This window comes from Erinaceus europaeus, chromosome 3, assembly GCF_950295315.1.
Source record: "Erinaceus europaeus chromosome 3, mEriEur2.1, whole genome shotgun sequence".
NCBI classification, from domain to species: domain Eukaryota; kingdom Metazoa; phylum Chordata; class Mammalia; order Eulipotyphla; family Erinaceidae; genus Erinaceus; species Erinaceus europaeus.
The window spans coordinates 104,099,579-104,112,272 of NC_080164.1; the positions used below are offsets into that span (position 1 = coordinate 104,099,579).

Genomic DNA, 12,694 nt, shown 5'->3' on the forward strand with positions numbered 1-12,694 from the left:
AAAGTCTACACCTATGCAAATTAAGTGTTTCCTTAGTCAAGGAAACCACGATATGAGCAGAAACACAATAAACTCCCTCATAGAATTTAGAGCACTTATCAAATAGCACTTTGTTTTCAACTTATTGTTATAAGTTCCTTAAATATAGAAAATATACATGGGCAGTTAAAATAAAACTATAATCATTAAAGTAATTTTCTCCTCACATCATATTAGTTTCCTAAAACAGATACTACTCCTGAAATCAAAGATAAGCTGCAACAAAAACAGACATTGAACAGGTTTATGACTGTAAGGTTGAATTATATTTTAGTTTAAAATAAACTAAATATATTAAAGGAAAAATATTTCTAAATTTTATGTTGTATACTTGAAGCTAGTTCACCTAAGAAACCAAAATACATGTTGGGGCCATATTGCCCTAACAGAACTATTCTCACCAAAATACTTAGTATATTTTCTTAGATTCTGCTGTAGAAACAATAAGAGATAAGTGCTTCTTCTAAAACTATTATTGGAGACACTGTCTCTAATATTTGCCAGAATTGTTTAAAAATTTTAAGAGGAGAGTGTACAGAATCATCTAGGAACCTGATGATATTCTGATAATTCTCTTCTAGACTGTGTAAAGCTTTCTCTTTAACTGAAAAACTAGAATATTGCATGTTAGCATAAAATAAAAATTATATAGTATATCAGTTTTTTGTTTGTTTGTTTTTACCGGAGCTTAAATTAAATTAGTGCTCACGGCAGTGCACATATGATCTCTGGTCCTTAGAGTGCATCTTTGCCTTTCCTACTATCTCTGGATATTATGCCTTTATTCAATCTAACTTGTGTACATTAGTATCAGTCTTACATTAAGTCACAGCACAGCTTTTAGAATAATATTAATTATTCTAATAATGTGCCCCCCCAAAATTCCTATGGTCCTCTTCTAATCCCCTATGTGATGGTATCAGAAGGAAAAACTGGGTGGGAGCTAGGTGGTAGTGCAGAGGGTTAAGCGCACATGGTACCAGGCCCAAGGATGCCAGTTTAAGCCCTGGTTCCCCACCTGCAGGGGAGTTGCTTCACAAGTGGTGATGCAGATCTGCAGGTGTCTTTCTCTCCCCATCTCTGTCTTCCCCTCCTCTCAATTTCTGTCTTCTCCAACAACAGCATTAACAATAACAACAACAACAAGGGCAACAAAAATGGGGGGTGGGGAAATGACCTCCAGAAGTAATGGATTCATAAGAAGGCAACTGGGTAATGAGGCAGGAGAGACCAGGGGAATAGTCACCAAGCCTCAGAGACCCAGGCTGAATCCCCAATAACACTATATACCAAAGATAAGCAGTGCTCTGCTCTATTTATCTCTCACAAAAACAAAATTTTAAAAGTAAAAAGAATAGAACAAAGGGGCCCCAGTGGTGGCTAGATCTGTAGCCTCCAGAACCCAGTGAAACAAAGGGTTGCTGTCTAAGTGACTCAATCTATAGGTACAGCAGTCCAAACTGACTGAGACAATTCATCACAGTATTTCCAATGGATTGCAGTTCACAGTTTATATATAGCATTTCTAATTTCTAATTTAGTTCACATGCCCACTGTACTAATGAGAAAACTAAAATTTATAAAGATTGACAGGAAGTTTAGTAGACAATAGAGAGTTGAAAATCCTATCAATCGAAAATATTTGCCTTCCAGGAGTATGTTAAAATTTTATTCATTTATAATTACATTAATTAAAAATAAACTATAAGCAAAACAGTATGTTAATTTCTGAAGATGGACACTATCTACTGGTCTCTATTCTGATCAAGCCCCACATCTCTAGTATACTTCAGGCATTCTCAAGTTATCCTCCTTAGTGTATCTTCCTTTCTGCATCATGTCAAAGGCATTAACTCTTTCTATAGCTTGAGAAAGTGATATAAAACATCTACTGGGGTCTGGTGGTGGTACACCAGGTAGAGCAAACACATTATCATGGGCAAGGACCCAGGTTCAAGCCCTTGGCTCCCATGTGCAAGAGGAACATTTCATGAGCAGTAGAACAGTATAATTTGTCTCTCCCTCTCTCTCTGTCTCATCCTCTATCAAAAATAAAAACTAAAAAAATAATAGTCTGACAACATAAAAGTCACTGGGAACCATGTAGGAACCAAGCTTTATAAAGCAATCACCCTCGAGGTGCAAAAATCTCAAACTACATATTTAGAACATTTTTACAATAGAGTACTTCCAAGTAATCACAGCCCTAGTTAACTATCTCTAAAAGTAACACTACATATAGTTGTTTATTCATATATACATACAAAATATGCTTTTGCAATAAAATTGATAATTAATGAAACTTTAAGAATTTTAGTCTTCAACCACCTATTGGTTAATAATTCTATTTTACAATCAAAGAGAATACTATAAAAAACAGGGTATACAGTGTCTATAAAAATTCTTTAATATAAAACACCAAGGGCAACAAAAGGGAAAATAAATAATAAAAATTTTTTTTAAATCCTTTAATAGCACCACCAAATAACCTAATATATTTCACTAAAAACATTTATTTTAAGTAGTTTATATAACTGTTGCAATCTATTTTGATTTCCTGGATAATTTTAAAGCAGAAGTATATTATACTAAGATATTATTTCTTTTTACTTCTTTATTGGGGAATTAATGCTTTACATTCAACAGTAAATACAATAGTTTGTACATGCATAACATTTCCCAGTTTTCCATATAACAATAAAACCCCCACAATCCTCTCTCATCCTTTTTGGACCTGTATTCTTCACCCCAGAGTCTTTTACTTTGGTGCAATATGCCAATTCCAATTCAGGTTCTACTTGTGTTTTCTCTTCCAATCTTGCTTTTCAACTTCTGCCCAAGAATGAGATCATCCCATATTCATCCTTCTGTTTATACTAAGATATTCTTTATCAATATATCCTTCACATTAAAGAGGAATAGTAGTCATCATTACCAGTGTGATTAAGACAGGTTTATAGAAACCCTTTTCATTTACATTTGAAGTCAATGCAATAAGCAATGTTTATTTTACTTCATAAACATTAGTTTTGATAAGTTTGATTATACCATAGTCCCAATATTTATTCATCAGTGAACAATAAAACAGTTTTCCTCATGATCATGTAAGATATCATATACGCTTAAATGTGCCTTTTTCCTTTAATATTTTATTTTTCTTCATTTATTTAATTTGTTATTAATAATAGGTTACAAGGTTGTAAGATTACAGTGTATAGTTTCACACCATATCCACCAGCAAAGTTCTGTGTCCCCACTGTCCCACCTTCCAAATATACTACCATAGTTCTCATAAGTCTTAAGATTTGCTTGATTCTGTTTTGTTTCTGTTTTATTTGCAAGTTCCTGTGTATTAGATCTCTAGATTCCACATGTGACTGAAAACATCTGGTAGTTGTCTTTCATCTCTTATTTTGCTAAGCGTCATCACCTCCAGTTCCATCCATTTTGTCCCCAAGGTCAGAACATCATCTTCTTTGATTACAGATTAATATTCTATTGAATATATATCCCATAACCTCTTTAGTCAGTCATCTGTTCATGGGGATTTAAGCTCCTCCCACTCTTTGGCTATTGTGAATAATGCAGCTATGAACAAAGGGGTGCACATATCCCTTCCAATTAGTGTTTGTGTGTGTCCTTTGGATAAATGCCTAAAAGTGATACTGCTAGATAAAAAGGTAATTACATTTTTACTTGTTTTTATTTGTTTGAGGACTCTTCATCCAGTCTTCCAAAGGGGCTGCGTCAGTTTGTATTCTCACTAGCCTGGCTTCTATAATTAACGATAATATAGCTTTATTTTACTTTGGTAAAGATGCTTATTTGTTTATAAAATGGACTAAGGATCCTTTTCCCACTCTTTCTTCTTCTATCTAAGTTATGCCAAACTTCTCCTAAAGAGTTCTCTTGAGAAAGATAAATGTGAAAAAGAGTTTCAAAACTTCGCTTGTATCATGTGTCTGTATATTTAAAGAAACTCTTACCTTCTAGCCACAGAAACTCTGTGAAACAAGAGCAACCAGACCAAGCATTCCAAATGAGCAATGTTCCCAGGTAGTGGTCCCGTCATTTCTATACATAAGAAATTGGAATTCAAAATATTCAAAGGAACAAATTTTGTCCCATATAGTCCTTCTATCACTTTGTTACTAATGTTAGGATTATACAGGACAGGTCCTTCCATTAGGATGAGTTCTCTTAGAATGGAAACTACAAAAGCTGGTAGAATTGAATTACTTTTTTTCAAAAGCTCTCCATAGATTTTTTTTTTTTCTTTTTGCCATCACTAGGGCATTACCATTCTGGGTCAACCATATTTCAGACAGAAAGAGAAAAACAGAGATAGAGGGAAAGACAGCACAGCACCGAAGCTCCTCCCAGAGCAGTGGGACCAGGCTCATGCCCCAGTGGCATGCAGGCCAAAGTAGGCCCACCACCCAGGATTAGTCACTTACTATCTTGCCTCTCTGATTTCCATAGGCTTTATGATAAGTATAATTATTTCTATTGTTGGAACCTGCCTTTCCAATAAACTATGTTAACTGAATGTACTAGCAGATGTTTTACCTCTTAATTGTCAAAATAAAAATCCACAGAACATGCCCATTTAAAAGTGTCTACTTATCCACATGACCCACAGACGAAGAAATGCTCCATATTACTAATTACTATAGAAACGCATATTCAGACCTACAATGAAGTATTTATTACCTCACACCTGTGAGAATGGATCACATCAACAAACCAAGAAATGGCAGTGGCTGGAGAAAATGGAACTCAGTTACACTGCTGCTAATGCTAAGAATTCAAAACATGGGAGTCGGGTGGTAGCACAGTGGGTTAAGTGCACATGGTGCGAAGCACAAGGACCAGTGTAAGGATCCCAGTTCGAGCCCCCAGCTCCTCACCTGCAGGGGAGTTGCTTCATAGGCGGTGAAGCAGGTCTGCAGGTGTCTATCTTTCTCTCCCCTTCTCTGTCTTCCCCTCCTCTCTCCATTTCTCTCTGTCCTATCCAACAACAATGACATCAATAATAACAACAACAATAAAACAACCAGGGCAACAAAAGGGAATAAATAAATATTTTTTAAAAATTCAAAACAGTACAGCCCCTATGGAAAGCAGTATGGAGGGTCCTCAAATAAATAAAAATGGACATTTCTTAGATCCAGAAACATCACCCCTAAATATGGACCCAAAGAATATGAAATTATTCACCTGAAGGAGCAGATGTACCCCAATGTCCACAGCTGCATTATTCACAAGTCAGGGAGTGGAAACAACCTAAATGCCCATCCACAGACGATTGGGCAGAGAATCCCTGGGACATATATCCAACTAAAACAGATGATATGTCCTTTGGGACAAAATGGATGGAGATTGAAGGGATTATGCTTAAAGAAGTACGGAAGTAAAAGACAACTTTAGAATGGTTTCTCTCAGATGTAGAATACAGAGGTAAAACACAAGAATTTACTATGAAAAAAAGTTGTCTAATGGCAAGCTATCTCAGGCTTTGTACCGACTATGGTGGTTGTTGGAGGGGGAGGGAACACACGAAGTTTGGTGGTTGGTAAGGTGTGGGACTATACATTTTCTAATTTAATAATCTTGAAAACATACATACATAAATAAATAGCTTATCTATAATGGAAAATTCCTTATAGTACTTTTTGATGTGCACTGTCTTCTTCTGCCATTCTGAATATATCTATACTACAAACTACTCATTTGGAATATGTTTATAAGCTGTAAATAAACTGACTTGTCCAGCAGGTAAGTTTGATATGATATGTATATGTTATTTTAAAAATAAATTATCTGTATGAAAACTCTTATTTATGAGGATGTCATGTATAGTTTTTTAATGCTTTTTTAATTTTATAAAATTATCTTTATTTATTTATTGGACAGAGACAGCCAGAAATCAAGAGGAAAAGGGGTAGAGTGGGAGAGAGGCAGAGAGAAACCTGCAACACTGCTTCACCACTCACAAATATTTCCCCTGCAGTTGGGGGGCCAGGGACTGAAATCTGGATTCTTATGCACTGTAACATGTTCACTGAACTAGGTGCAACACCACCAGCCCTTCATTTATTTTTTAAGGAAATATCTATATATTTTATGGGAGAGAGCGAGAAGTGGACAGACAGCTCTTGCATATGCAGCGCTAGAGGCTGAACCTGGTGTTTAACATGTGCAAGTCCAAGTTCTACCAACTGAATCAGATTAGAAAACAAGTAGTTTTCTATTCTTTGTTCAAATCTGAGGGGAAAAAATTACAGAAATAGGCAACAAGCTCCTAGACTTTACAGGGCTATCATATCAAAACTGCAGGAAGAAAACAAAAACAAAAACAGATCAATGGGTTAATTAAGACACTACAAATAAACCCTCGAACAGATGGCCAGTTCAGTAATAACAAAGGAGCTCAGAGAATAAAATGAAGAAATGAGTCTTTTCAAGATGAAATCTTGGGAAAATAGGGTAGCTACATGTAAAAGAATTAAGAGATCACTATGTCTCACTACGTATAAAAGTCAATTCAAATGGATCAAAGAAAGATGTGGATGTTAGACCAGAAAACATAAAACAGAGTGATAAATATACTCTAAGTCTTCAGAGACTTGAGTCTAAATTCCAAAAAAAAAAAAAGAAAGAAAAAGAAACCAATGAAAACTGAAAAAGTTTCTACACCTGCAAAAGAAACCATCTATAGAACAAAAGAAAATTTATCGTATAGCAGAAGATATTGCATACCAAACATACAGTGTTAATAACTAAGATTTTAAAATAATCTGCAAAACATAAGAATAACAGCAAGAAAAGATCTTATTAAAAATGAAGAAAGGAGCTGAATACTTCATGAAAGAAACTATACCAACATACACATGAAAAATGCTTTTCACTTATTATCAAATAAATGCAAATCAAGACAAACTAGAGATATAATTCCAGTATATACTGTGCTTGATTTTCCATTTCATTGTAATTACCACTGAATTAAAAGAGAACTATTGTCAAAATTGTAGGTAAATTAAACAAAAAAATTTACTTTATACCATAAGTATATCCAGACTTTATATATTTCATGGGGTCCATAAAGTGCATCATTTACTAGGCACAAAGGTCCAAAGACCTGGGCTAAGCCCCTGCTACCCACCTGCTAGGGAGGGGGAAGCTACAGGAGTGGTGAAGCAGGGCTGCAGGTATTTCTCTATCTCACTTCCTCTCTATCTACCCCTCTTTCTCCATTTTTGTCTCTATATATATAATTAGAAAAAAAGTGTGGTGGATATTATGTGCAGGTACATAGTTCAAGTGAAAACTCTGGTGGCAGTAAAAAATACAGTGAAAAATAGAAAACAGACTGTCTACTAGAGATTAAAAGGATGTGTCAAACACTACTGTAAAGAAATTCATGTTTATCAAAATGATAATCTTATCCACAAGACATTTATTATCTTAGCTTCAAAGTTCTTTAGAGTACACAGAAAATAAAATTACTCTGTATCCATAAAAATTATATCAATGTGAATAGGTCATAGACAAAAAATAAAATGATATGCAAAAATACTCAAAATATATACTTACTATGCTCAAATATTACATAATTCAAGATGAACTGAACTGCATATGGACTGAAGAATACTTTTTTTACTTTTATTATTATTATTTGGGGTAATAGAGAGGGAGAGAAATTGAAAGAAGACAGGGATATAGATAGAGACACCTGTAATACTGCATCAGGGCTCATGGAGTTTCCCTGTTCAGACGGACTGAGGATTTGAACGTGAGTGAATCCTTGCTGTTGGTAACATATGCACTCCAACTAGGTGTGCCACCATCAGGTCCTATTTTTATTTTTTTAATTTTTAAATAATAGTGGTTTAAAAGATTGTAAGATTACAGAGTAGTTTCCACACTGCTCTCCAGCATCAGAGTTCTGGGTCCCCTATCATTATTTTTTTAACACCAAGGTTATCACTGGGGCTCCGTGCCTGCCAGACAACTCCACCAGCCTGGCAGTAATCGTTTTTTCCTTTAGACCACCACTCCCCATTTTTTGTTTTCTCTTTTCTGATAGGAACAAAGAGAAATATAGAGGGGGGAGAGAAAGAGAGACTTGTTGCAGCTGTAGGTAAGGCTTCCTCCCTATCCCAAAACGGGCGGGATGGGAGGCTTGAACCCGTGTCCTTGGTAACCTTAACATATAGTAATAAACACAGAAAAAGAAGTATAAAAGCAGTAACGGTCAAAGTTCTCCTAGTACATGCCATCAATCTGCACTAGGCTACAAAAATAAACTTAATATATATATATGAAAAATAATCATTAAATATGCACTAAAGGTTTGTTCTTAAAAGCCAGGGCCAGGTGGTGGTGCACAGGTTAAACGTACACATTACAGTGTACAAGGACCCAGGTTCAAGCCCCTGCTCCCCACATGCAGGGGGAAAGCTTCATGAGCAAGTGAAACAGGACCATAGGTGTCTCTCTGTCTCATTCCCTCTATTTCCCCGTCCCCCTCTCAATTCCTCTCTGTCTCTATCCAGTAATAAAAAAATAAAAAAATAAAAATTTAAAAAGCTAAAATTACAAGCTATAGTGCTTAAAGAAGAATCTTAAATATGCAAACATGAGTCAAACAGACAGCATCAAAGTTTTATAAATAGAGCTAATATCCTAAAAGAAAAATAACTGGAATAAAAAAATAGGAAGAGAAATTCATAGGCACTGTTGAGGACTGGAAAGATTAATTTAAAGTTCATAAGCTGTCCATGTCTTCAGTGTTTCAAGAAAAGTAAGGAAAGGAGAATAAATGAGGTTGGCCACACACTCATTGTCATGAACGAGCTAGAAAAGGACCATGTCTTCTTATGCGTTTATAACTTGAAAAGTGAGTTTAAACTCAATGGAGAAATTAGGTAATAAAAGGTACCTATTTCTACAAGTTGAAAGATCAAGTGAGGGTTAAAATGCTGGGTTTTTTGGGGGAAGGGGCTCAGAAATAAGAATCCACTGACAAAAATTTTAAAGTGAATTCACATGTTGACATATATGTAGGAAGAGCAAATAGAAGATGTAGAATTTTTGTAACATCCTCATACCCAAAATCTTACATTCTCTTAGCCTACCAGAAAGATATATAACAGGATCTGGTGAGGGTGACAAAAAACAAATAACAAAAAAGAATATAGTCAGTCAGATAGAATAGTCAATCTAAGTTTTCAGAAGACAGTGGATTTTATGAAGGGTTTACTGAGTTGTAATTACTTTAAAATTTATGTGGACAGATTTATAATCTATACAAAGCTGTGTCCACACAAATTCAGTAAGAAAATGTCAATAACATCTAACTGAAAAGATATTTTTTCAAAAATTAGAAGTACTAATTTTTCAGAAACTGACTTCCCTCTGAAAATCTCATTTGTGATAGCAGAGGAAAAGAATTCATCTTGATCACTCCTTATTTAAGAATTCTATGGCCCAAATCTCTATCAGTTCTGTCAGATTGGCAGAACTAAGACATTTCTAGTCCATGTTAACATCTTAGCCCAGAAAAGAGTGTTATGGGATAAAATGGCTTAAATATGAAAATAACTGTATCTGTGTTATTGATATTTCCATACTTACGGCTATCATAGCATATGTTTCCAAGGGCCCTGCCAGTTTGAAGCAGCACTTCCTGATCTTTGCTACTTAGCAGATGCACCAGAGGTGAAATTAATCCAGCATCAACACATGGAGTTCGCATAAATTCTGAAAACAAAAGACGTATTTAGTTAAAAATATTAATGTTCACAATTCATATAAATACCCTCTTAATGAAATATCTACTATGAAAGTGATTTGGCTGGTTTACCCTTGGCTCAGTGGGGATTTTTCTGTCTCACAGCTAGGGTCCTAGAAACCGGAGGCCTCTCCATCCTCCAGCCTCTGGCTAAACCAGTGAGAGGATTAGGGGAGCTTTAAGCTGCCCAGCTCTCTAGTACAGAGCATTGCTGAGGTCACGTGTAGAATCTAAGAGTCAATGATGGCAAATCAGAGACAAGACTCTCTGCCCTAGATTCAGAGCAACTGTGCTAAACGTCACAGGCCTATCCCCAATGTGACAATGTGTTTAATGTAAACCATTAATCTCCCTCAATTATTTATTTTATTTTATTCTTTTTATTAATGGGTAGAGACAGAGAGAAGTTGAGAAGAGATGGAGAGATACAGAGACACCTGCAGCCCTGCTTCACCACTCCTAAAACGTTCCCCCTGCAACTATGGACCAGGGGCTTGAACCTGCATTCTTCCACACTGTAATATGTGCACTTAACCAGGTGCAACACTGCCTGGCCCCCAATTTTTTTTTTAATAGAAGAAGCAGTAAGGACAATAAGGGAAAACAAAGTGAAACTTTATGGACCATACTTGATGTATTGCACAAAAGCCAAGGACTCTAAGGAAAGATATGGGAGAAGATGGAGGGGCTCTGATGTCCTAGTCAATGGTGATAGAAAAGGACCTTGGATGGGAGGTGTCCTACAGACACCTATCATAGGGATGAGAGGTTGTCAACAACTGTATTATAAACCATTAAACCACCCCCAATAAAGTAATGTGTGTGCAAATTCTAATGAATGACTTTGTCACAGGTGTAAACATTGGATCGACCTTCTCGTGGTGCATCCCTTGAGTACCCATTTATTGGGGAAACTGACGATCCTTCCTAGCCGACTGAATCCACATGGATCCCAGTCACTTTCAAAGCCAGCAACAAGCAGACATCAGGCTCAACCTGATGCTGTTGACTGGCTACGGAAGAAGGGCAAATGCTAGAAGAAGAATTATTATTTTTATCTGCTTTCTCCTCATTATCAGGAATTTGAGGGTTTTTTTTTTTAATTAGAAAAGATAGACGCTACCATGACACCAACCTGACTGCCCTGGGCAGATGACCTCACAAATTTGTCAGAGGACCCCACCTCCCTAGAGCCCTATACCACTAGGGAAAGATACAGTAGGCTGGGGGGTGTGGATCCACCTGCCAACACCCATGTCCAGCAGAGAAGTAATTACAGAAGCCAGACCTTCTACCTTCAGCTCCTCATATAGATCTTTAGTCCAAACTTACAGAGAAATAAAGAACAGGGAAACTGGGAGCCAGGTGGCAGCACACTAAGTTAAGTGCACATAGTATGAAGCGCAAGGACCTATGCAAGAATCCAGGTTGAAGCCCCCAGCTCCCCACCTGTGGGGAGGGGGTGGTGGTGGTGAGCACTTCACAAGTGGTGAAGCAGGTCTGAAGGTGTCTATCTTTCTCTTCCTCTCCTCTCTCAATTTTTCTCTGTCCTATACGATGAAATGGGAAAATGGGCTCCAGAAGGAATAGATTCGTAGTGTTGGCACCAGTCCCAGCAATAACCCTGGAGACAAAAAAAAAAAATAGGGAAACTTCTAAGGAGGGGAGGAGATGCAGAACTCTGGTGGTGTGTTGTACCTCTCTTATCCCACAAACTTGTCAATCATTAATAAATCACTAATAAAAAAAATGGTCCTGGCATCAAAAAAAAAGAAACAAAACAGAAACATCAACTGTTGGAGAGTCTGTAGGGGAAAAAGGGACTCTCCTACACTGCTGGTGGCAATGTAAATTGGGCCAGTTCTTGTGGAAAACAGTTCAGAGATTCAAAAGTAATGCTAGAAATGGATTTACCTTATGGCCTGAAAATTCTTCTCCCAGGAATATATACAAAGGAAGCAAAAACACCTAGCTGAATAGACCTATGCATAAATATGCTCATAGCGGCATTGTCTGTAATAGCAACCCAGATGCCCAACAATAGATGTGTATTGTTGAGTGTTGAGCCTGGTGTGAGCTCTGCAAGATACTTTCAACCTGGAAATCTCAGAAGGTAGGATTTGGGGGCCAGTGGTGGAAGGAGAGCAGGGGGCAGTAAGCGTGACATCAAAGAAGAGTACTGTACCCCACACTCTTGGGCATTAGAGAAAATGGGAATAGATGGGAAATTCCTCAAGATTGTGAAGTCCACATGCAGCAAATCCACAGCCAACATCATACACAATGGACAGAAGCTGAAAGCATTCCCCCTCAGATTGGGGACTAGACAGGGCTGTCCATTATCACCATTACTCCTCAACACAGTATTGGAAGTTCTTGCCATAGCAATCAGGCAAGAGAAAGAAATCAAAGGAATACAGATTGGAAGGGAAGAAGTCAAGCCCTCACTATGTGCAGATGATATGATAGTATATATAGAAAAACCTAAAGAATTCAGCAGAAAACTACTGGAAGTTATTAGGCAATATAGCAAGGTGTGAGGCTACAAAATTATTGTACAAAAATCAGTGGCATTTATTTATGCAAACATTAAATCTGAAGAAGACATCCAGAAATCACTCCCATTCACTGTTGCAACAAAATCAATAGAATACCTAGGAATAAAGCTGACCAAAGATGTAAAACTTGTATACTGAAAACTGCGTGTCACTATTAAAGGAAATAGAAAATGACACCAAGAAATGGAAAGACATCCCATGCTTGGATTGGAAGAATAAATATCATCAAAATAAATATTCTCCCCAGTGCCATATACAAATTTAACATGATACGCATCAAAGTACCACCAAGCTTCTTTAA

General features: G+C 36.7%; 1 protein-coding gene across 6 annotated transcripts in view; it reads right to left on the reverse strand.

The window, feature by feature from the left end:
• The window catches only part of RAP1GDS1 (Rap1 GTPase-GDP dissociation stimulator 1), a 199,672-nt gene that overhangs the window by 123,663 nt on the left and 63,315 nt on the right, over nt 1-12,694 (reverse strand). For all 6 annotated transcript variants that reach the window (XM_016192391.2, XM_060187719.1, XM_007532738.3 and 3 more), the window contains one exon: nt 9,679-9,804. In XM_016192391.2, the coding sequence (XP_016047877.2) occupies nt 9,679-9,804 (126 nt within the window). The remainder of the gene's footprint in view (nt 1-9,678; nt 9,805-12,694) is intronic.